The 25,615-nt window shown below is 48.2% G+C and overlaps 1 protein-coding gene across 1 annotated transcript in view; it reads right to left on the bottom strand.

Moving 5' to 3' along the window:
- The window catches only part of DRC5 (dynein regulatory complex subunit 5), a 63,245-nt gene that overhangs the window by 30,589 nt on the left and 7,041 nt on the right, over positions 1 to 25,615 (bottom strand). Inside the window, exon 2 of the mRNA XM_082251740.1 lies at positions 13,610 to 13,829. Within this exon, the coding sequence (XP_082107866.1) occupies positions 13,610 to 13,793 (184 nt within the window). The 5' untranslated portion in view covers positions 13,794 to 13,829. The remainder of the gene's footprint in view (positions 1 to 13,609; positions 13,830 to 25,615) is intronic.

The following is a 25,615-nucleotide window of genomic DNA, read 5'->3' as shown; positions in this document are numbered from 1 at the left end:
TCGGCCGATTTTCGGCTTGTTAGTATGATGCTTCCGACAACCAACTCCGACTTTTCGGCCGAAAAAAATTTGGTGTGCAGACTATAAAATTTTTGTTGGCCGTCAACACAACAGTACAGATTTCGACAGGGAAAAATCTGATGAGCAAGACTGGGCATGCTCAGTGAAGAAAGAACACAAAGAAAGCAAACCAACACATGACATCATTTCTGAACAAAACACAACTCTGGACAAAAGACGGCCGATCGGTCGACCGATAAACGTTGCGTGTGTGCGGGGCTTTAGACCCTTTTCCCACATACAGACCGTTTGTCCATTTTTCATCTATCCATTGATGGATGAAAAAACGGAAATCAATGCATTCCTATGGAACAACAGATGATCATCCATTTACATCTGTTTTCATTCGCTTCCGTCAATATCCGTTTTTTTGAATGGATGAAAGCCCTATTTTTCTTCCATTAAAAAAACGGTTAAGACGAAAAACGGATGTTAAAGTGGAGTTCCACCCTAAAATTTAACACCGGTCCATCTTCTCGCTCCGGGTCACCTGAAGAACAAATGGATAATAACCTTGTTATAGAAGAAAATATACTCAACTTACTTCCTCTTCCTGGCTTGCAATGATTCCTGGGAGCTGAACGTCATCGCTCCCAGCAATCAATGCGCCTGCACCGGCCCCCGACGTCAGTTCCAGTTCAGGCGCTGTCATACCTTGGTAAACCGCTTCTGGGCATGCCCAGAAGCTGTGCAGCCCCGGAAGTGACGTCGAGGCCAGTGCAGTGCATCGTGGGACCGAAGAGGACGCAGAAGAGGACGCGCGGGCTTCAGCTGCCCACACCTGAGATGGCAGCGCTGGACAACACTTTTTCAAGGTAAGTATTTATTCTAAAAGGTAAGTGCAACCCAGGACAGATCAGAGGCTATCCATTGTGGAATGCACTAGCCCTGACTGTCCCGGGGGGATTTTTATGTATTTTTTTTTTTTGTTTTAGGTGTAACTCCGCTTTAACTGACAAACAGTCCGTTTTTCATCCATTTTTGTATTGGTAGTAGATGTAAAGAAAACGGATAAAAATGGATGAAAAACGGATGAAAATGGATGAAAAACTGATGTATACTTCAATACATCCATTTTGACGTGACTAAACTGATGAAATGAAAGGTCTGTATGTTTGAAAGCGGCCTAACACAGATTTAGACAGATTTGTGAATAATATTTGAGAGAAATCGGCCTTTTGTGTACATAGAAAAAGTCTTAGATCTTTGAGTTTAGCTCACGAAAAATGGGGGCAAAACAAAAACGTGTTCCCTTTATAATTTTGTTCATTGCATATTAAATTACAAACTGGCTTGTGTAACTTTTTCATATGTTACAATTTTTTTTTTTTTTTTTTAATAATAGTGTTTTTGTCCTTTAAATATTCATACAAGGTGGTCCAAAATTACCAAGGAGTCAAGGAAGAAAAACTTCTGTAAAAGGTTTCCTATGACCATAGTAAATGCAGGAAAAGCCACAAGTTTTCATGTCATTAATAATGTATGTGTATCATAACCACAGACCCCCAGGAGGCAAGATAGATAAAGGAGAATTGTCCTAGTGAATATTATGTATTTGTATTTTCTACACAAATGCCATTTTATTGTTGTCCATGAGAAGCTCACTTCCATTCTTGAGGATTCTCAAACTAAGTTTTTAGGGTCTGGGACTCTTTGATAACTTACAATGCCCACCTGAACATAGATTATACCTTACTCTCGGTATAAAGACCTCTACTGTTAACATCTGCTATGTACAGCTGATGGTCCACATGGGAATACTTCCCACAATTACACTGGTGGTCAGTGGGAAGAATGCTCCTTACATTGGTGATCAGTGGAAAGAATACCCCTTACATTGGTAGTCAGTTAGCAGAATGCTCCTTACATTGGGGGTCAAAGGGAAGAACGCTCCTTACATTGGGGGTCAAAGGGAAGAACGCTCCTTACATTGGTGGTCAAAGGGAAGAACGCTCCTTACATTGGTGGTCAAAGGGAAGAACACTCCTTACATTTTTGGTCAATGGGAAGAATGCTCCTTACATTGGTGGTCAATGGAAAGAATGTTCCTTACATTGGTGGTCAGTGGGAAGAATACTCTTTATATTGGTGGTCAGTGGGAAGAATTCTCCTTACATTGATAGTCAGTGGGAAGAATGTCCCTTGCATTGGTGGTCAGTGGGAAGAATGTCCCTTACATTGGTGTCAGTGGGTAGAATGCTCTTTACATTGTTGGTGAGTTAGAAGAATGCTCCTTGCATTGGTGGTCAGTGGGAAGAATACTCTTTATATTGGTGGTTAGTTAGAAGAATGCTCCTTACACTGGTGATCAGTTAGAAAAATGCACCTTACATTAGCGGTCAGTTAGAAGAATGCTCCTTACAATGGTGGTCAGTGGGAAGAATGCTCCTTACAATGGTGGTCAGTGGGAAGAATTCTCCTTACATTGGTGATCAGTGGGAAGAATGTCCCTTACATTGGTGATCAGTGGGAAGAATGCTCCTTACAATGGTGGTCAGTGGGAAGAATGCTCCTTACAATGGTGATCAGTGGGAAGAATGACCCTTACATTGGTGGTCAGTGGGAAGAATTATCCTTACATTGGTAGTAAGTGGGAAGAATACTCCTTATATTGGTGATCAGTGGGAAGAATGCTCCTTACATAGGTGATCAGTAAGAAGAATGCTTCTTACAATGGTGGTGAGAAGGAAAAAGTGCTCCTTACATTGATGGTTTGTGGAAAGAATGCTAAAAAGATCATTGGTGTCAGTGGTTAGTCATGTGAGAGGAAAAAATTGCAGATTTCTCAAGGAACTCCCAGCAGACTCTGGAAGAATCCTGGTTGAGAAAGTCTTCTTTATAGCAAGCAAACTGGCATAGGTACAGTTGCAAGGCTGCAGTACTACTATCTACAGAATGAGGGGAGATCAAAATGTCCATAGCCCAACATGGAAGAAGGGTGGTGGTAGCAAGTTTTTAATGTGTTTAATCAGCATGACAGGGTGCTGTACGTCGCTTCCTATAAACATCACAGCACCCTGCCTCAACTTGTCTCAAGAGCCCTCAGTCCAGATGGAAATGGGTTGACTCTTGGGTGGAAATTTCACAAATATCAAAATGCCTTGATGGGTGGGTGTCAGTCTCCAGGAATGACACAATAAGCCCAAAGGAGCAGACGTGCCCACATAGAAAACATGTGAGAAACTTACTGCAACAGAGATCCATTCTACCCCCAGCCAATCTCTCCATCCACATCCATTGGCTGTGGTCAGCTCTTCTCATCCTGAGATGAATGAATGAAGACAGTCTTTAGAGCAGGTTGAATATACTGTACGGCTTGCTGGGAACTGAACCCGAAGCTACTTAAATTGTGTATGGAAAATGAAACTGACCAAGCTACTAAAGCGATCATTTTAACGCACGGATGATTTACACTCAGAAAAAAAATGAAACAACATCTGAAACCTGCTGGTCTAGAAATCACCAGGAGGAAACATTCAAAAGAGCAGAAAACGTGAGAGATGACAGCTGTCCCCAGGCCAAGCTTGGCCTCAATAATTGTCCCTCCCGGCTATTTCCCAGCTGTATGCTCAGATCACAGGAAAGCTGCGAGTCTTCACGTTTCATTTCCTTTATCTGCTTGTGGAACCTCTGCCAGTCTTGTTTGGCTCAATGAGAGGAAGAAATGAGACCCCCGAGAACAGGATCCAGGAAAGACTGCACCAGTCAGAGGTGTAAATATAGCCATAGAAGTCTATGTAGTTGCTATGGGGCCTGGGGTGGGAGAGGTGCCCCATTAGGGAAACCTTTAGAAAAAGTTAAGTGATTGTAAACGCTTATATACAGTATCTCACAAAAGTGAGTACACCCTTCACATTTTTTGTAAATATTTTATTATATCTTTTAATGTGACAACACTGAAGAAATGACACTTTGCTACAATGTAAAGTAGTGAGTGTACAGCTTGTATAACAGTGTAAATTTGCTGTCCCCCCAAAAATAACTCAACACACAGCCATTAATGTCTAAACCGCTGGCAACAAAAGTGAGTACACCCCTAATTGAAAATGTCCAAATTGGGCTCAATTAGCCATTTTCCCTCCCCGATGTCATGTGACTCGTTAGTGTTACAATGTCTCAGGTGTGAATGGGGAGCAGGTGTGTTAAATTTGGTGTTATCACTCTCACTCTCTCATACTGGTCACTGGAAGTTCAACATGGCACCTCATGGCAAAGAACTCTCTGAGGATCTGAAAAAATAGAATTGTTGCTCTACATAAAGATGGCCTAGGCTATAAGAATATTGACACAACCCTGAAACTGAGCTGCAGCACGGTGGCCAAGACCATACAGTGGTTTACCAGGACAGGTTCAACTCAGAACAATCCTCGCCATGGTGTTGAGTGCATGTGCTCAGCGTCATATCCAGAGGTTGTCTTTGGAAAATAGAGGTATGAGTGCAGCCAGCATTGCTGCAGAGGTTGAAGGGGTGGGGGGTCAGCCTGTCATTGTTTAGACCATACGCCGCACACTGCATCAAATTGGTCTGCATGGCTGTTGTCTTTCGAAGGAAGCCTCTTCTAAAGATGATGCACAAGAAAGCCCACAAACAGTTTGCTGAAGACAAGCAGACTAAGGACATGGATTACTGGAACCATGTCCTATGATCTTAAGAGACCAAGATAAACTTATTTGGTTCACATGGTGTCAAGTGTGTGTGGCTGCAACCGGCTGAGAAGTACAAAGACAAGTGTGTGTTGCCTACAGTCATGGTGGTGGGAGTGTCATGGTCTGGGGCTGCATGAGTGCTGCCCGCACTGGGGAGCTACAGTTCCATAAAGGAACCATGAATGCCAACATGTACTGTCACATACTGAAGCAGAGCATGATCCCCTCCCTTCAGAGACTGGGCCGCAGGGCAGTTTTCCAACATGATAACGACCCCAAACACACCTCCAAGACGACCACTGCCTTGCTAAAGAAACTGAGGATAAAGGTGATGGACTGGCCAAGCATGTCTCCAGATCTAAACCCTTTTGAGCATCTGTGGGGCATCCTCAAATGAAAGGTGGAGAAGCGCAAAGTCTCTAACATCCGCCAGCTCCGTGATGTCATCATGGAGGAGTGGAAGAGGACTCCAGTGGCAACCTGTGAAGCTCTGGTGAACTCCATGCCCAAGAGGGTTAAGGCAGTGCTGGAAAATAATGGTGGCCACAAAAATTATTGACACTTTGGGCCCAATTTGGACATTTTTCATTTAGGGGTGTACTCACTTTTGTTGCCAGCGGTTTAGACATTAATGGCTGTGTGTTGAGTTATTTTGAGGGGACAGCAAATTTACACTGTTATACAAGCTGTACACTCACTACTTTACATTGTAGCAAAGTGTCATTTCTTCAGTGCTGTCACATGAAAAGAGATGATAAAATATTTACAAAAATGTTAGGGGTGTACTCACTTTTGTGAGAAACTGTATATTTTTTTTTTTAACAATAAACATGTTATACTTACCTGCTCTGCTCTGGGAGCCAACGGCCTATGAGGAAAGAGAGAGACGCTGCTCGTGACACATAACAGGATTGAGGTAAATCTCAGGTAAGTATGAGGGGGGGGAGTACTTTTTGAGTGAAGTTCCGCTTTAGCAATGTGGTCTGGTGCTCCTGCCTAATAAGGCACCTAAAACATGGCCGCCGACTCCAGAAACATGGAGGCTGAACAGCCACACATGTTCTCCACAAGAAAATGGCAGCGTTAACAGCCGGGGAGATTCCCCAGCACCACTAATAGGCATCCGGCCATTCACCATACGGAGCAGACCGGATGCAACTGAAATCTCACCCCACCTGAACAGTTATTCACCTTACTGAGGTGACAGAGACTGAAGCAGTAACAGACACCAGCCACCCACTGATCCTGGGGGGAAGCCCACACAGGGAGAACCGTCAGTGAGGGGGGAGGGGGGATAGAAGTGGGAAGGAAGGACCCAAGAGACCTACCGACCCTTAGAGGACCCCGCGGTCACCCCAGATTCCCAAGTCAGAGGGGGGCACTACTCACTGTATCTTAGGAGCCAGGCCGGATTCACTCCGAATAAATCACCTCCCCATCTCAGCACGGGGGGTGCTGCGGCCCAGAGGAACGCTGCGACTCTGGCCTCAACCAGGTGGTGTGCGTCCTCGCTGGGTGTCCCACTCGCGGGCCAGTCCTTCCAATGGGACCATGTCACGGCCAACCTAGCACGGAGCCTAGCACGGAGCTGAGGCCTGTGCACGCTCGCTGGCCAGACTGGGATGATCGTAAGGATCTAGGATATCCAGTACATCACCCAGTCCGGCAGTTGATTGTAGTTCTCATGGGAACAACTTTATTGTAGAAGAAAAAAAAAAAGGTTCCGTTTAAGAAAGGGAAAAAAAATGCCAGGACCAGTTTTCAGCAAGGAGTTAGGTCCTTACTCCTGACTAGGCAGAAAAAAACTGAGATCCTAGAGCAGGAAGTGAGAGTTTATCACCTGGGACTGCCCTAGGGGCGTAGTTAACCACTTAAGCCCCGGAAGATTTTACCCCCTTCCTGACCAGGGGGTATTTTGCGATTCGGCACTGTGTGACTTTAAAGGACAATTGCGCGGTCGTGCGACGCTGTACCCAAATGAAATTGACGTCCCTTTTTTCCCACAAACAGAGCTTTCTTTTGGTGGTATTTGATCACCTGTGCCATTTTTTGATCATGCGCTATAAACAAAAAAAGAGCGACAATTTTGCAAAAATAACAATATTTTTCACATTTTTTTATATGAAATTCCCCCCAAAAATTTTTTAAAATTTTCGGCCAATTTGTTTTCTGCTACATATGTTTGGTAAAAAAAAATCACAATAAGCGTATTTTGATTGGTTTGCGCAAAAGTTATTGCGTTTACTAACTAAGGGAAAGATTTTTGTCATTTTTATTGGGTTTTTTTTAACGAGTAATGGCGGCGATCTGCGATTTTTTTTTGCGGGACTGCGACATTGCGGTGGACAGATCGGACCCTTGACTGACATTTTTGACACTTTTGGGGGTACCAGTGACATTACTACGGTAATCAGTGCTATACATATGCACTGTTACTGTAAAAATGACACTGGGAGGGAAGGGGTTAACTTTATTGGAGAGGGAGGGGTTAAGTGTGTCCCTAGGGGCGTGCTTCTAACTGTGCAGGGATGTGTCTGTGTGTGTAACAGCAGAGATCAACGGTCCTACATAGCAGGACCGTATGATCTGTGCTTTTACACAGGAGAGAATGACAGGCGGCTTTGTTTACATTAGCCGCCTGCCTTTCTCCTGCTGTACCAGATGTTCGTAAGTGACCGGCTGACATCGGGTCCGCCGGTCACACGCGCTGGCTTTTTTGTGAATGGGCGGGAGCACACCTCCGGCGGTGCGCGCTCGCCCCTATTGGCTCCCAGGCTAGTGACGTATCGGTACGTCACTTTGCCTGGGAGGGGCTGACAACCGCTGTATATAGTCGGTCGGCGGTCGGCAAGTGGTTAAGCTTTAACTTTTGCTGACCCTTTTCCACCTAGTGTCCTACTCCTAGGAGGAAGAGCATAACCCATCCGTCTAATGAAGATGTGAAGCTGTGTCTGTCAATGAACGAAAGAGAAATAATGAATTTACCGTAATCCATTATGAAATAACAATGTAACATAACAAAATTTGTAAAAAGTTAAGCGCTGTGAATACTTTCCGTATTTACTGTATATTTCGGTGATAGTGTGGTGTGCACTGGGAGCCATTTAGTTTTGGTGGTGTGGTAAGTACTGGGAGCCATTTATTTTTGGTGATGGTGTGGTATGTACCAGAAGCCATTTATTTTTGGTGTTGGTGTGCACTGGGAGCAATTTATTTTTGGTGTTGGTGTGCACTGGGAGCCATTTAGTTTTGGTGATGGTGTGGTGTGCACTGGGAGCAATTTATTTTTGGTGGTGGTGTGCGCTTGGAGCCATTTCGTTTTGGTGATGGTGTGGTACATACCGGGAGCAATTTATTTTTGGTGATGGTGTGGTGTGCGATGGGATCCATTTAGTTTTGGTGATGGTGTGGTATGTACCAGAAGCCATTTATTTTTGGTGGTGGAGTGCGCTGGGAGCCATTTCGTTATGGTGTTGGTGTGCACTGGGAGCCATTTTGTTTTGGTGGTGGTGTGGTGTGCACTGGGAGCCATTTAGTTTTGGTGATGATGTGGTATGTACCAAAAGCCATTTATTTTTGGAGCTGGTGTGCACTGGGAGACATTTCGTTTTGGTGATGGTGTGGTGTGCACTGGGAGCCATTTATTTTTGGTGGTGTGGTGTGGTGTGCACCGGGAGCCATTCCCATCGCCTCTGCTTTGCTCCATCTTGCAGTTTAATCTGTGGCTCGTCCTCTCCCTGATTCCGCTTTGTACGGATCACCGCCATGACTGTTCCTCTTCTCAGGGGCTGAGAGTTTAAATGACGGCGAGATGATGAATAATTGAGGACGCTTTTCTCTGCCTTATCTGGTGACAACATCCAGAGGAGATTATTAGCGCACAGATGAAATGTCATGGGCTAAACGCCTCCACGCACCCCAGGGGGATGTTTACCCCCACAGCGCTGGAAGGTGACCTCCTCCCTGGAACGGTTGAGGCGAAAGAGGGGTGGGTGAATAATTATATAATTCTCTAACATAATCTGCAATGAAAACATTGCTAATGAGTGGAAATGATTCCTCCGCCTGGATGGACATGGGGGAGGAAGCGAGAAAAGACCCACCCGGGTCAGCCAAAGTTAGAATTTAAAGGGCAAATCGTGAGGAGCCGAGCACATATGCACAGTCCATGTATGGGGACAGCAGTTAGTGGGGGGTCATTCACACACTGCAAGGTTTATATGGACTGGCAACAACAATATGGGGTTGATTTACTAAAACAGGAGAGTGCAAAATCTGGTGCAGCTGTGCATAGAAACAAATCAGCTTCCAGGTTTTTTGTCAAAGCTTAAAGTGATAATAAATCTTCATTTTTCTTTTTTTTTTAAACTAAAATAACAAGCTTCTTATACTAACCTGCTCTGAGCAATGGTTTTGCACAGAACAGCCCCGATCCTCCACTCCGGTACATGCACTTTCCGAAATATCGGCAATATCGGTAACCTCAGGGGCTGATTCCGATATATCGGGGAAAGTGCATATCGGCTTTACTGATAATCGGTCCATCCCTATAAAAAATATCCATCGTTGAAGGAAAGAAAATTGTATAATGTATGGCTTGCCTTACCGTGAAGTCCAGGTCTATTTTTATAAAGGGACAGAAAAGGGATTTTGACTCGGACCACTTAGACAAGACGGCCACGGAGAGGTGTGCAAATCGTGGAGCTTAGATTGTGCAGTTCTATGACGCTCTCTTCTCGTTAAGAGGAAGCTGACCGTGAAGGAGTTAAAGGAGAAGTCACGAAGTGTCAGGTGTGAAGAAGAAGCTGCAGGCGATACTTCCTGCAAAGCAACGCAGCACCGAGGAAAGCCGATTCCTCGCTGAGTAATCCGGGGTAATCAGCCATTTCGTTTTATACGCTTTTTCTAGGCCACCATCCGGAACGCACCAAGAAAACACACCCTATTCTGATGGGTTCTGTTCCTGTGCACCACCACTGACTCTACAGTACGCAAAATCACTGAAGACTGGATACTGAGGCTCCAGACTATACATATCACTAGAGCTTACAGTAAGGTCACCAGATTTTTGAAATGAAATCCAGGGACATATATTTTTTTTTTTTCTTCATTGGCAAATGGCACAGGACTGCATAATACACAGAGCGCTGGGCACAGGACTGCATAATACACAGAGCGCTGGGCACAGGACTGCATAATACACAGAGCGCTGGGTACAGGACTGCATAATACACAGAGCACTGGGTACAGGACTGCATAATACACAGAGCGCTGGGCACAGGACTGTATAATACACAGAGCGCTGGGCACAGGAATGCATAATACACAGAGCGCTGGGCACAGGACTGCATAATACACAGAGAACTGGGCACAGGACTGTATAATACACAGAACGCCGAGTACAGGACTACATAATGCACAAAGAGCTGGGCACAGGACTACATAATACACAGAGCATTCGGCACAGGACTGTATAATACACAGAACGCCGAGTACAGGACTGCAAAATACAGAGTGCTGGGCACAGGACTGCATAATACACAGAGCGTTGGGCACAGGACTGCATAATGCACAGAGCGCTCGGCACAGGACTGTATAATACACAGAACGCAGAGTACAGGACTGCATAATACACAGAACGCTGAGTACAGGACTACATAATACACAGAGCGCTGGGCACGGGACTGTATAATACACAGAACGCAGAGTACAGGACTGCATAATACACAGAGTGCTGGGCACAGGACTACATAATACAGAGAGCGCTGGGCACAGGACTGCATAATACACAAAGCGCTGGGCACAGGACTACATAATACACAGAGCGCTGGGCACAGGACTGCATAATACACAAAGAGTTGGGTACAGGACTGCATAATACACAAAGCGTTGGGTACAGGACTGCATAATACACAGAGCGCTGGGTACAGGACTGCATAATACACAGAGCGCTGGGTACAGGACTGCATAATACACAGAGTACTGGGTACAGAACTGCATAATACACAGAGCACTGGGTACAGGACTGCATAATACACAGAGCGCTGGGCACAGGACTGTATAATACACAGAGCGCTGGGCACAGGAATGCATAATACACAGAGCGCTGGGCACAGGACTGCATAATACACAGAGCGCTGGGCACAGGACTGCATAATACACAGAGAGCTGGGCACAGGACTGTATAATACACAGAGCGCTGGGCACAGGAATGCATAATACACAGAGCGCTGGGCACAGGACTGCATAATACACAGAGCGCTGGGCACAGGACTGCATAATACACAGAGAACTGGGCACAGGACTGTATAACACACAGAACGCCGAGTACAGGACTGCATAATACACAGAACGCCGAGTACAGGACTACATAATACACAGAGCGCTGGGCACAGGAATGCATAATACACAGAGCGCTGGGCACAGGACTGCATAATACACAGAGCGCTGGGAACAGGACTACATAATACACAGAGCGCTGGGGACAGGACTACATAATACACAGAGTGCTGGGCACAGGACTACATAATACACATAGCGTTGGGCACAGGACTGCATAATACACAGAGCGTTGGGCACAGGACTGCATAATGCACAGAGCGTTCGGCACAGGACTGTATAATACACAGAACGCCGAGTACAGGACTACATAATACACAGAGCGCTGGGCACAGGACTGTATAATACACAGAACGCAGAGTACAGGACTGCATAATACACAGAGTGCTGGGCACAGGACTACATAATACACAGAGCGCTGGGCACAGGACTGCATAATACACAAAGCGCTGGGCACAGGACTACATAATACACAGAGCGCTGGGCACAGGACTGCATAATACACAAAGAGTTGGGTACAGGACTGCATAATACACAGAGCGTTGGGTGCAGGACTGCATAATACACAGAGCGCTGGGCACAGGACTACATAATACACAGAGCGCTGGGCACAGGACTGCATAATACACAAAGAGTTGGGTACAGGACTGCATAATACACAAAGCGTTGGGTACAGGACTGCATAATACACAGAATGCCAAGTACAGGACTGCATAATACACAGAGCGTTGGACACAGGACTGCATAATACACAGAATGCCGAGTACAGAACTGCATAATACACAGAGCGCTGGGCACAGGGCTGCATAATGCACAGAGCGCTGGGCACAGGGCTGCATAATACACAGAATGCCGAGTACAGGACTGCATAATACACAGAGTGCAGGATCCCCCCCAGCCCCACTCCCCTGAGCCCGATCCGGTCCAGCGACATGCACAAGAGCAGCGGCTCTCACCACTATATCCCTCCTCTTTGGACAGATTGTTAGCAGCGGGAGCCATTGCTGCCTTCAATCAAATGCTGTGACGAGGGAGCTGGAGGCAGGGCCGAGTTTCCCAGTCTATGCCAATAGACGCAGACAGGGTGACTCAGGAGCGAGCCTGCCCAGGTGCCCCCCAGGGAAATCGGCTTTCTATGGGCACACACTCGCTTAAGAGGAGGGGCCTGGAGGCGCCAGCGGTAAACCCTAGAAAAAAAAGGATCGGGGCTGCTCTGTGCAAAACCATTACACAGAGCAGGTAAGTATAACATGTTTGTTATTTAAATTTTCTTAAAAAGGAAGGTTTAATGTTACTTTAAACTTTAGCTTTAAGACTGACTTCTGATCATTGTGACAGTGGTCACATGATTGCCAATCCTTCCTGCCCCCCCCAGGGGAGTTTACAATTATTTAAAGGTACGGCAGGGTGGGCAGGAAGGGATTAAAATGCATCTGAGATCATTCAGAGTTCATTGACAGGTGCTTTGGACCTGCATTTGACCGTCTTCAAGCAGGTTTTGAATTCCTATAGACTTGTATGGGAATTGGGAATACAAAACCCATTCGAAGCCAACAAAAGCCCATTGACAAGGCATAACAGTGCTGAGGCATAACTAGAACCTTCAGGGCCCCGGTGCAAGAAACCATGAAGGGCCCCCCGGACCCCTGGCTGGGGCCCTTCCCTTCAAGCCTGGGGCTCTTCCCACTGATCCTGGGGCTCTTTACTCTGGTTGCGGGGGCCCTTTATTACAGTCCCGCAGCGGGACCCTTTCACAAGTTCTGCAGTGGGCCCCCTTCCTGCCATCTTGGGGCCTTCCCACGGTGGTGGAATGCCAGGGCCCGGTTGCAAGTGTGACCTTTGCGATCCTGGAAGTTCACCCACTGGTGTCAGTAGTTTTTTTTTTTTTGGTATTTTAATTGTATTATTTTATATCATTTTATTTTATACAATGTGACTGACTATGACTCTGTCCATTCAGAAAAGGAAGGAGCTGGTAAATTACATATTTACCTACCCCTTCCTGGTTCTCTATTGTGACACATCCCCTGCAGCAGCTGGGAGGAGAGGGAAGGGAGCACATTGGGGGGGGGGGGGGGAGCAGGACAGTAGGGGGAGGGGACCAGGGGAGCACACAGGGGCCCAGAGACAGCAGAACACAAGTGAACTGGATAGGAGGAGTGGCGGGGGCAGCATACAGAGGAACCAATCCTCCTATAGCTACAGGAGGAAAAAGGAGGACAGTGATTTCTCTACATGCTGCCCCCCTCCTATCCAGGTGTACAGGGGAGCCGCACAGCCCCCTGGAGCATGGGGCCTGGTTGCAATTGCAACCCCTGCAACTCCTGTAGTTACGCCCCTGTTTCAGTGTATGGAATCTTCGGTGATAATACCAAATGGGGATTGGAGTGTTTCTGCAGATACAGGGGAAAAGCTTTGATACTAAACTAGAAGTTCATCTGAAGTCAGGAAGTCTCTGGAAAGCACAAATGAGGTGGAGAATGTATGAAATATCCATTGATCAGACAGAAGTTCAACTTTCAGAGTTCCTCCAATCACAGAGCTCAACAAGATGGCTACTTACGCTCAAAGTTCTTCACGATGTGCTGCAGACAGAGGTCGGTGAGCAGTGGGACAATAGCCAGGGACCAGCTGTAGTCCTCCGTGATGATCCGACGCATCTTTCTAAGGTCAGCCGCTGCATTTCTATGCTGGACCGGTAGTGGCGCCGGGACCGCCGCCTTCTCGTTGGCAGCAGACTCCGACATGATCAGGACTGGCTGGCCAATCTCAGTTGCACATTCCTGGAGGATGGAGGAAGAGAGGCAAATTATTATTTTATGCCAATATTCAGGAGGACACAACCGCCAGTGTTCACAGTATGGGTTCATCCAAGAAATAAATCCCTACAGGAAGTGAGGAGAAGTCTCTCCAGTGGGGATACAGACAGCAATAAAAACTCGACAGAGGTTCTAAACCCTTGATGCCCATCCTGGGGCCACATGCAGCCTTTGGAACTTGCTGTGTGGCCTTTTGTAGAACCCAGCAGTCAGCAATGGAAGCATTATTTGCAAATAAGATTTAATGACTGTGATCTCTAGCTGTCTCATGTTGCACATCCCCAGTCTCTTTCTCTTAAAGTGTCTGTCCGGTCTACAACCACATTTGTTGCATGTCTTCTGTCTCTGCCCATCTCCTCTAATATGTATGCAGTCTCTGACCATCTCCTCTAATATGTATGCAGTCTCTGCCCATCTCCTCTAATATGTATGCAGTCTCTGCCCATCTCCTCTAATATGTATGCAGTCTCTGACCATCTCCTCTAATATGTATGCAGTCTCTGACCATCTCCTCTAATATGTATTCAGTCTCTGACCATCTCTTCTAATATGTATTCAGTCTCTGACCATCTCCTCTAGTATGTCTGCAGTCTCTGATGCTCTCCTCTAATATGTCTGCAGTCTCTGATCATATCCTTTAGTATGTCTGCAGTCTCTGATGCTCTCCTCTAATATGTCTGCAGTCTCTGATCATATCCTTTAGTATGTCTGCAGTCTCTGATCATATCCTTTAATATGTATTCAGTCTCTGACGATCTCCTCTAATTTGTATGCAGTCTCTGACGATCTCCTCTAATATGTATGCAGTCTCTGACCATCTCCTCTAATATGTATGCAGTCTCTGACGATCTCCTCTAATTTGTATGCAGTCTCTGACGATCTCCTCTAATATGTCTGCAGTCTCTGATCATCTCCTCTAATATGTCTGCAGTCTTGGACCATCTCCTCTAATATGTATTCAGTCTCTGACCATCTCCTCTAATATGTCTGCAGTCTCGGACCATCTCCTCTAATATGTATTCAGTCTCTGACCATCTCCTCTAATATGTATGCAGTCTCTGACGATCTCCTCTAATATGTCTGCAGTCTCTGATCATCTCCTCTAATATGTCTGCAGTCTCGGACCATCTCCTCTAATATGTATTCAGTCTCTGACCATCTCCTCTAATATGTATGCAGTCTCTGATCATCTCCTCTAATATGTCTGCAGTCTCGGACCATCTCCTCTAATATGTCTTCAGTCTCTGACCATCTCCTCTAATATGTATGCAGTCTCTGATCTCCTCTAGTATGTCTGCAGTCTCTGACCATCTCCTCTAATACTGCATGTATGCAGTCTCTGACCATCTTCTCTAATATGTATGCAGTCTCTGGCCATCTCCTCTAATATGTCTGCAGTCTCTGACCATCTCCTCTAATATGTATGAAGTCTCTGACCATCTCCTCTAATGTGTATGCAGTCTCTGACCGTCTTCTCTAATATGTATGCAGTCTCTGACCGTCTTCTCAAATATGTCTGCAGTCTCTGACCATCTCCTCTAATATGTCTGCAGTCTCTGAACATCTCCTCTAATATGTCTGCAGTCTCTGAACATCTCCTCTAATATGTATGCAGTATCTGAACATCTCCTCTAATATGTATGCAGTCTCTGATCTCCTCTAGTATGTCTGCAGTCTCTGATGATCGCCTCTAATAGGTCTCCAGTCTCTGATCCTCTCTACTCATATGTCTCTAGTCTCTGATTGTCTCATCTAGTATGTCTCCACCAGTCTCTGATCACCTCCTCTAGTATGTCTCTAGTCTCTGATCGTCTCCTCTCCTATGTCTGCAGTCTCTGTTCGTCTCCTCTCGCATGTCTTGCAGTCTCTGATTATATCCTCTAGTATGTCTTGCAGTCTCTGATTATATCCTCTAGTATGTCTTGCAGTCTCTGATTATATCCTCTAGTATGTCTGCAGTTTCTGATCGTCTCCTCTCGCATGTCTGCAGTCTCTGATCATATCCTCTAGTATATGTCGGTAGTCTCTAATTCTCTCCTCTAGTATGTATGCAGTGTCTGATTCTCTCCTCTAGTATGTCTGCAGTCTCTGATTCTCTCCTCTAGTATGTCGGCAGTCTCTGATTCTCTCCTCTAGTATGTCGGCAGTCTCTGATTCTCTCCTCTAGTATGTATGCAGTGTCTGATTCTCTCCTCTAGTATGTCGGCAGTCTCTGATTCTCTCCTCTAGTATGTCGGCAGTCTCTGATTCTCTCCTCTAGTATGTCGGCAGTCTCTGATTCTCTCCTCTAGTATGTCGGCAGTCTCTGATTCTCTCCTCTAGTATGTCGGCAGTCTCTGATTCTCTCCTCTAGTATGTCGGCAGTCTCTGATTCTCTCCTCTAGTATGTATGCAGTGTCTGATTCTCTCCTCTAGTATGTCGGCAGTCTCTGATTCTCTCCTCTAGTATGTCGGCAGTCTCTGATTCTCTCCTCTAGTATGTATGCAGTGTCTGATTCTCTCCTCTAGTATGTCGGCAGTCTCTGATTCTCTCCTCTAGTATGTCGGCAGTCTCTGATTCTCTCCTCTAGTATGTCGGCAGTCTCTGATTCTCTCCTCTAGTATGTCGGCAGTCTCTGATTATCTCCTCTAGTATGTCGGCAGTCTCTGATTCTCTCCTCTAGTATGTCGGCAGTCTCTGATTCTCTCCTCTAGTATGTATGCAGTGTCTGATTCTCTCCTCTAGTATGTCGGCAGTCTCTGATTCTCTCCTCTAGTATGTCGGCAGTCTCTGATTCTCTCCTCTAGTATGTCGGCAGTCTCTGATTCTCTCCTCTAGTATGTATGCAGTGTCTGATTCTCTCCTCTAGTATGTCGGCAGTCTCTGATTCTCTCCTCTAGTATGTCGTCAGTCTCTGATTCTCTCCTCTAGTATGTCGGCAGTGTCTGATTCTCTCCTCTAGTATGTCGGCAGTCTCTGATTCTCTCCTCTAGTATGTCGGCAGTGTCTGATTCTCTCCTCTAGTATGTCGGCAGTGTCTGATTCTCTCCTCTAGTATGTCTGCAGTCTCTGATTCTCTCCTCTAGTATGTCGGCAGTCTCTGATTCTCTCCTCTAGTATGTATGCAGTGTCTGATTCTCTCCTCTAGTATGTCGGCAGTCTCTGATTCTCTCCTCTAGTATGTCGGCAGTCTCTGATTCTCTCCTCTAGTATGTCGGCAGTCTCTGATTCTCTCCTCTAGTATGTCGGCAGTGTCTGATTCTCTCCTCTAGTATGTCTGCAGTCTCTGATTCTCTCCTCTAGTATGTCGGCAGTGTCTGATTCTCTCCTCTAGTATGTCGGCAGTCTCTGATTCTCTCCTCTAGTATGTCGTCAGTCTCTGATTCTCTCCTCTAGTATGTCGGCAGTGTCTGATTCTCTCCTCTAGTATGTCGGCAGTCTCTGATTCTCTCCTCTAGTATGTCGGCAGTGTCTGATTCTCTCCTCTAGTATGTCTGCAGTCTCTGATTCTCTCCTCTAGTATGTCGGCAGTCTCTGATTCTCTCCTCTAGTATGTCGGCAGTCTCTGATTCTCTCCTCTAGTATGTCGGCAGTCTCTGATTCTCTCCTCTAGTATGTCGGCAGTCTCTGATTCTCTCCTCTAGTATGTCGGCAGTCTCTGATTCTCTCCTCTAGTATGTATGCAGTGTCTGATTCTCTCCTCTAGTATGTCGGCAGTCTCTGATTCTCTCCTCTAGTATGTCGGCAGTCTCTGACTCTCTCCTCTAGTATGTCGGCAGTCTCTGATTCTCTCCTCTAGTATGTCGGCAGTCTCTGATTCTCTCCTCTAGTATGTATGCAGTGTCTGATTCTCTCCTCTAGTATGTATGCAGTGTCTGATTCTCTCCTCTAGTATGTCGGCAGTCTCTGATTCTCTCCTCTAGTATGTCGGCAGTCTCTGATTCTCTCCTCTAGTATGTCGGCAGTCTCTGATTCTCTCCTCTAGTATGTCGGCAGTCTCTGATTCTCTCCTCTAGTATGTATGCAGTGTCTGATTCTCTCCTCTAGTATGTCGGCAGTCTCTGATTCTCTCCTCTAGTATGTCGTCAGTCTCTGATTCTCTCCTCTAGTATGTCGGCAGTGTCTGATTCTCTCCTCTAGTATGTCGGCAGTCTCTGATTCTCTCCTCTAGTATGTCGGCAGTGTCTGATTCTCTCCTCTAGTATGTCGGCAGTGTCTGATTCTCTCCTCTAGTATGTCTGCAGTCTCTGATTCTCTCCTCTAGTATGTCGGCAGTCTCTGATTCTCTCCTCTAGTATGTATGCAGTGTCTGATTCTCTCCTCTAGTATGTCGGCAGTCTCTGATTCTCTCCTCTAGTATGTCGGCAGTCTCTGATTCTCTCCTCTAGTATGTCGGCAGTCTCTGATTCTCTCCTCTAGTATGTATGCAGTGTCTGATTCTCTCCTCTAGTATGTCGGCAGTCTCTGATTCTCTCCTCTAGTATGTCGGCAGTCTCTGATTCTCTCCTCTAGTATGTCGGCAGTCTCTGATTCTCTCCTCTAGTATGTCGGCAGTCTCTGATTCTCTCCTCTAGTATGTCTGCAGTCTCTGATTCTCTCCTCTAGTATGTCTGCAGTCTCTGATTCTCTCCTCTAGTATGTCTGCAGTCTCTGATTCTCTCCTCTAGTATGTCGGCAGTGTCTGATTCTCTCCTCTAGTATGTCGGCAGTCTCTGATTCTCTCCTCTAGTATGTCGGCAGTGTCGGATTCTCTCCTCTAGTATGTCGGCAGTCTCTGATTCTCTCCTCTAGTATGTCGGCAGTCTCTGATTCTCTCCTCTAGTATGTCGGCAGTCTCTGACTCTCTCCTCTAGTATGTCGGCAGTGTCTGATTCTCTCCTCTAGTATGTCTGCAGTCTCTGATTCTCTCCTCTAGTATGTCTGCAGTCTCTGATTCTCTCCTCTAGTATGTCGGCAGTCTCTGACTCTCTCCTCTAGTATGTCGGCAGTCTCTGACTCTCTCCTCTAGTATGTCGGCAGTCTCTGACTCTCTCCTCTAGTATGTCTCCAGGCCCTGATTGTCTCCACTATGGTGGCACATTTAATGGAGGAACTCTGGGGGCAGTGATGTGGAAGGTGGGTTTCTCTGTTGCTGACAGGGCCCTCTCCCACCCACTGAGGTGTGTTGTATGACACCTCTGAAGTAGATTTGGCTCCTATGTCCTCCTGTCACACAAGAAAAAGGTCATGTGACCAGCCTGGCAGCTCTAAGGGGCCCAATCAGAAGAGCAGTAAGGAGCACCCACTACTATAGCACCTTCATTAGGTGCAACACAGAGAACTCGGCACTGTACAGTGATTTCCTCTAAGCCCGGAGTTCAGCTTTAATAAACAGTGGAAATTCTCTATGCTGTGTGATCCGTGGAAAATTCGGTTCTATCTGGAATTTCTACCTGCATTCGTTTGCCACTTTGGAAGTCACTACGTTTTGTTAATAAACCTTGTTTTTATATACTACACTATGGAGATGTATATTTGTTTTACATGAGCTGGTCACTATCTGCCATGGAGGAAATCCTTCCAACTGGATTGCCTTATATGAATGCACATATTACCTTGTTATTAAGGTGAGCGGCCATTGCGCCCATTGGTGGATAGTGCTTGTTTTGGGACCCTGCACTGGTGACACCCTTATCACTTGATACTACTACCCATTATTTGTAGACTTACAGTATAACGGAATATAACGGAAAATTGTCTATCAGATACTTACCGTAATTTTCCATTCCTAATGGACTCCATGGTAGCATATGTATGGGTTAACCCTGCCTCCACTCCTCCCCTATAGGACGCCACTCCCATAAATCTTTGCTCTGAGCCGGAGGCCGCGTTCCGTAAATAGCCTACTCGTGATTCTGGGAGGGAACTCCGGCTGCCATGGAGTCCATCAGGAAAGGAAAATTACGGTAAGTCAGTGGCGGAGCTAGACTTTTAAAACAAGGGTGGCAAAGGGGTGGCAAGGTATTATTTTTGGCGGTCAATATATTGCGTTTTTTTTTGCGGTGGATCCTCTTCGTCGCACATTTTTAGTAGTGCAGAGCGTGCCCCCATTCAATGCAGAGTTACTAAAGTGTGCCCCCATTCAATGCAGTGACCAGCATGCCCTCCATCAATGTAGTGACCAGCGTACCCCCCCATCAATGTAGTGACCAGCATCATGCTGGTCACTACACTGATGGGGGGGTACGCTGGTCACTACATTGATGAGTGGGTACGCTGGTCACTACATTGATGAGTGGGTACGCTGGTCACTACATTGATGGGGGGGTACGCTGGTCACTACATTGATGAGTGGGTACGCTGGTCACTACATTGATGAGTGGGTACGCTGGTCACTACATTGATGGGGTGGTACGCTGGTCACTACATTGATGGGGGGCATGCTGGCAGCATGCCCCCCATCAATGTAGTGTCCAGCGTACCCCCCCATCAATGTAGTGACGAGGCCAGCATCCATCAATGTAGTGACCAGCGTACCCCCCATCAAAGTAGTGACCAGCATGCCATGTCCCCTTCAATGCAGAGACCAAAGAGACTTACCTAAGATAGAAGAAGAAGAACACAGCCTGACACATCCATCCCACATGTTCAGTCTGCCCGGCCCGCAGCTAGTTCTCTTGACCGAGTGGTGAGCGTGGCACAGCGAACCAATCAGGTGTGCAGGCACGCGTGATTGGTTAGCTGTGCAGCTGCTCACGGCACCACTGCCGCTCACTGCTCAGTCAGGAGAACTAGCTGCAGGCGCCCACGCTCTATAGTTCAGCTAATGAGTGTAATGTTTTCAGCGAGCGGGGTGGCAACAGGGGTGGCAAGGACTTTGTCTGGGGTGGCAATTGCCACCCCAGCTAGCCTTCTGGCTCCGCCACTGCGGTAAGTATCTGATAGACAATTTTCAGTTTTCCTGACAGACTCCATGGCAGCATACATATGGGAAATAACTCGCCATACACACCCGGGTGGGCAATTGCAGAATCAATGAAAAGGGTTTTATGGACACTGTAAACCGACAGGATTTGTAAACCAAAAATTAACAGAAGATAAAGAGGCCGGCTCTACACAATAATGAGCCATAAATGTATTGATCGGGGACCCCAAGGTCACCCTACTGATTACATTGGAAACCACATGCTGCAAAACTGCCCAGGATGTGGGCACACTCCTGGTCAAGTGAGCGGTCACCATCCTCGGAGGAGCCAAGCCCTCGGCTCTGTGAGCCCATCGGATGGCCCAGACAATCCATGCCATAATCATCCTAGATGAGGCACATTTCCCTTTGTCCTTTCCGGAAAAAGGGATGAACAGGTGTTCTGAAGCCTGAAGGAAGCTCTAGCTTGTAAATATAACTTCACAATATCTGAGAGATTCCTAGAACCAAAGGAAGGCACTGCTGAGAGTCAAATCAGGATTTACTGTTTATTAGACATGCGCTTTAACCAGCTAAGTCACAGGGCGACCTCTCCCACGTCTAAAGGATGCAAGCTAGTACTCCAGAGGTTGGTTCCCATGAAAGACTGATGTATACATCACCGCATACGGCATCCCCCACGACCATGCCTGGATCCAGAAGACGCTGATGCATGGGAGCAGGGCGTTTATGGCCACCTGCTAATAGCAAGGCTGTCTGGCCGTACTGCCGCTTTGCCTGCCAATGGTCAAGCTTAAGCTCTTCGTGGCACCGCATCCATCACCCTTCTCTGGCCCCCAAATAGCTGGGGATTGCTGGAGACTCCACATGGAACCAAATCCATCGCCCTTCTCCACCCCGCTAATAGCTGGGGACTGCTGGAGACTCCACATGTCACCGAATCCATCGCCCTTCTCCACCCCGCTAATAGCTGGGGACTCCACATGGCACCGAATCCATCGCCCTTCTCCACCCCAATAATAGCTGGGGACTGCTGGAGACTCCACATGGCACCGAATCCATCGCCCTTCTCCACCCCGCTAATAGCTGGGGACTGCTGGAGACTCCACATGGCACCGAATCCATCGCCCTTCTCCACCCCGCTAATAGCTGGGGACTCCACATGGCACCGAATCCATCGCCCTTCTCCACCCCGCTAATAGCTGGGGACTGCTGGAGACTCCACATGGCACCGAATCCATCGCCCTTCTCCACTCCGCTAATAGCTGGTGACTGCTGGAGACTCCACATGGCACCGAATCCACCGCCCTTCTTAACCCCGTTAATAGCTGGGGACTGCTGGGGACTCCACATGGCACCGAATCCATCGCCCTTCTCCACCCCACTAATAGCTGGGGACTGCTGGAGACTCCACATGGCACCGAATCCACCGCCCTTCTTAACCCCGTTAATAGCTGGGGACTGCTGGGGACTCCACATGGCACCGAATCCATCGCCCTTCTCCACCCCGTTAATAGCTGGGGACTGTTGGAGACTCCACATGTCACCGAATCCATCGCCCTTCTCCACCCCGCTAATAGCTGGGGACTCCACATGGCACCGAATCCATCGCCCTTCTCCACCCCGCTAATAGCTGGGGACTGCTGGAGACTCCACATGGCACCGAATCCATCGCCCTTCTCCACCCCGCTAATAGCTGGTGACTGCTGGAGACTCCACATGGCACCGAATCCACCGCCCTTCTTAACCCCGTTAATAGCTGGGGACTGCTGGGGACTCCACATGGCACCGAATCCATCGCCCTTCTCCACTCCGTTAATAGCTGGGGACTGCTGGAGACTCCACATGGCACCGAATCCACCGCCCTTCTTAACCCCGTTAATAGCTGGGGACTGCTGGGGACTCCACATGGCACCGAATCCATCGCCCTTCTCCACCCCGTTAATAGCTGGGGACTGCTGGAGACTCCACATGGCACCGAATCCATCGCCCTTCTCCACCCCGCTAATAGCTGGGGACTGCTGGAGACTCCACATGGCACCGAATCAATCGCCCTTCTCCACCCCGCAAATAGCTGGGGACTGCTGGAGACTCCACATGGCACCGAATCCATTGCTCTTCTCCACCCCGCTAATAGCTGGGAACTGCTGGGGACTCCACATGGCACCAAATCCATTGCCCTTCTCCACCCCGCTAGTAGTTGGGGACTGCTGGGGACTCCACATGGCACCGAATCCATCGCCCTTCTCCACCCCGCAAATAGCTGGGGACTGCTGGAGACTCCACATGGCACCGAATCCATTGCTCTTCTCCACCCCGCTAATAGCTGGGAACTGCTGGGGACTCCACATGGCACCAAATCCATTGCCCTTCTCCACACCGCTAGTAGTTGGGGACTGCTGGGGACTCCACATGGCACCGAATCCATCGCCCTTCTCCACCCCGCTAATAGCTGGGGACTGCTGGAGACTCCATATGGCACCGAATCCGTCGCCCTTCTCCACCCCGCTAATATCTGGGGACTCCATGTGGCACCGAATCCATTGCCCTTCTTCACCCCGTTAATAGCTGGGGACTCCATGTGGCACCGAATCCATTGCCCTTCTTCACCCCGTTAATAGCTGGGGACTGCTGGAGACTCCACATGGCACCGAATCCATCGCCCTTCTCCACCCCGCTAATAGCTGGGGACTCCACATGGCACCGAATCCATCGCCCTTCTCCACTCCGTTAATAGCTGGGGACTGCTGGAGACTCCACATGGCACCGAATCCACCGCCCTTCTTAACCCCGTTAATAGCTGGGGACTGCTGGGGACTCCACATGGCACCGAATCCATCGCCCTTCTCCACCCCGTTAATAGCTGGGGACTGCTGGAGACTCCACATGGCACCGAATCCATCGCCCTTCTCCACCCCGCTAATAGCTGGGGACTGCTGGAGACTCCACATGGCACCGAATCAATCGCCCTTCTCCACCCCGCAAATAGCTGGGGACTGCTGGAGACTCCACATGGCACCGAATCCATTGCTCTTCTCCACCCCGCTAATAGCTGGGAACTGCTGGGGACTCCACATGGCACCAAATCCATTGCCCTTCTCCACCCCGCTAGTAGTTGGGGACTGCTGGGGACTCCACATGGCACCGAATCCATCGCCCTTCTCCACCCCGCAAATAGCTGGGGACTGCTGGAGACTCCACATGGCACCGAATCCATTGCTCTTCTCCACCCCGCTAATAGCTGGGAACTGCTGGGGACTCCACATGGCACCAAATCCATTGCCCTTCTCCACACCGCTAGTAGTTGGGGACTGCTGGGGACTCCACATGGCACCGAATCCATCGCCCTTCTCCACCCCGCTAATAGCTGGGGACTGCTGGAGACTCCATATGGCACCGAATCCGTCGCCCTTCTCCACCCCGCTAATATCTGGGGACTCCATGTGGCACCGAATCCATTGCCCTTCTTCACCCCGTTAATAGCTGGGGACTCCATGTGGCACCGAATCCATTGCCCTTCTTCACCCCGTTAATAGCTGGGGACTGCTGGAGACTCCACATGGCACCGAATCCATCACCCTTCTCCACCCCGCTAATAGCTGGGGACTCCACATGGCACCGAATCCATCGCCCTTCTCCACTCCGTTAATAGCTGGGGACTGTTGGAGACTCCACATGGCACCGAATCCACCGCCCTTCTTAACCCCGTTAATAGCTGGGGACTGCTGGGGACTCCACATGGCACCGAATCCATCGCCCTTCTCCACCCCGTTAATAGCTGGGGACTGCTGGAGACTCCACATGGCACCGAATCCATCGCCCTTCTCCACCCCGCTAATAGCTGGGGACTGCTGGAGACTCCACATGGCACCGAATCAATCGCCCTTCTCCACCCCGCAAATAGCTGGGGACTGCTGGAGACTCCACATGGCACCGAATCCATTGCTCTTCTCCACCCCGCTAATAGCTGGGAACTGCTGGGGACTCCACATGGCACCAAATCCATTGCCCTTCTCCACCCCGCTAGTAGTTGGGGACTGCTGGGGACTCCACATGGCACCGAATCCATCGCCCTTCTCCACCCCGCAAATAGCTGGGGACTGCTGGAGACTCCACATGGCACCGAATCCATTGCTCTTCTCCACCCCGCTAATAGCTGGGAACTGCTGGGGACTCCACATGGCACCAAATCCATTGCCCTTCTCCACACCGCTAGTAGTTGGGGACTGCTGGGGACTCCACATGGCACCGAATCCATCGCCCTTCTCCACCCCGCTAATAGCTGGGGACTGCTGGAGACTCCATATGGCACCGAATCCGTCGCCCTTCTCCACCCCGCTAATATCTGGGGACTCCATGTGGCACCGAATCCATTGCCCTTCTTCACCCCGTTAATAGCTGGGGACTCCATGTGGCACCGAATCCATTGCCCTTCTTCACCCCGTTAATAGCTGGGGACTGCTGGAGACTCCACATGGCACCGAATCCATCGCCCTTCTCCACCCCGCTAATAGCTGGGGACTGCTGAAGACGCCACGTCTTCCGGGGCACAGCTTGCCGAACAACCAGGCCTTGATTGCGGACACTTCATTCAAGGTAAGACTTCAACCATTCTGGTCCTTAGGAGGAGGACAAAAAAGGAACACGGCCTCTGGCTCAGAGCAAAGATTTATGGGAATGGGGTCCTATAGGGGAGGAGTGGAGGCGGGGTTAACCCATACGTATGCTGCCATGGAGTCTGTCAGGAAATATTTTTATTCCCTTTTCTACACATCCTTTCACATTTTATATGGAATATTGATTCTATAATATTTTTATTTTTGTTATTGTTTTTTTCACTTGTATTAATTGCACGATTACACGTGG

The sequence above is a fragment of the Pelophylax lessonae genome (genome assembly GCF_965119305.1).
Source record: "Pelophylax lessonae genome assembly, chromosome: 3".
NCBI classification, from domain to species: Eukaryota; Metazoa; Chordata; class Amphibia; order Anura; family Ranidae; genus Pelophylax; species Pelophylax lessonae.
This window is presented reverse-complemented; position numbering and strand designations above follow the sequence as displayed.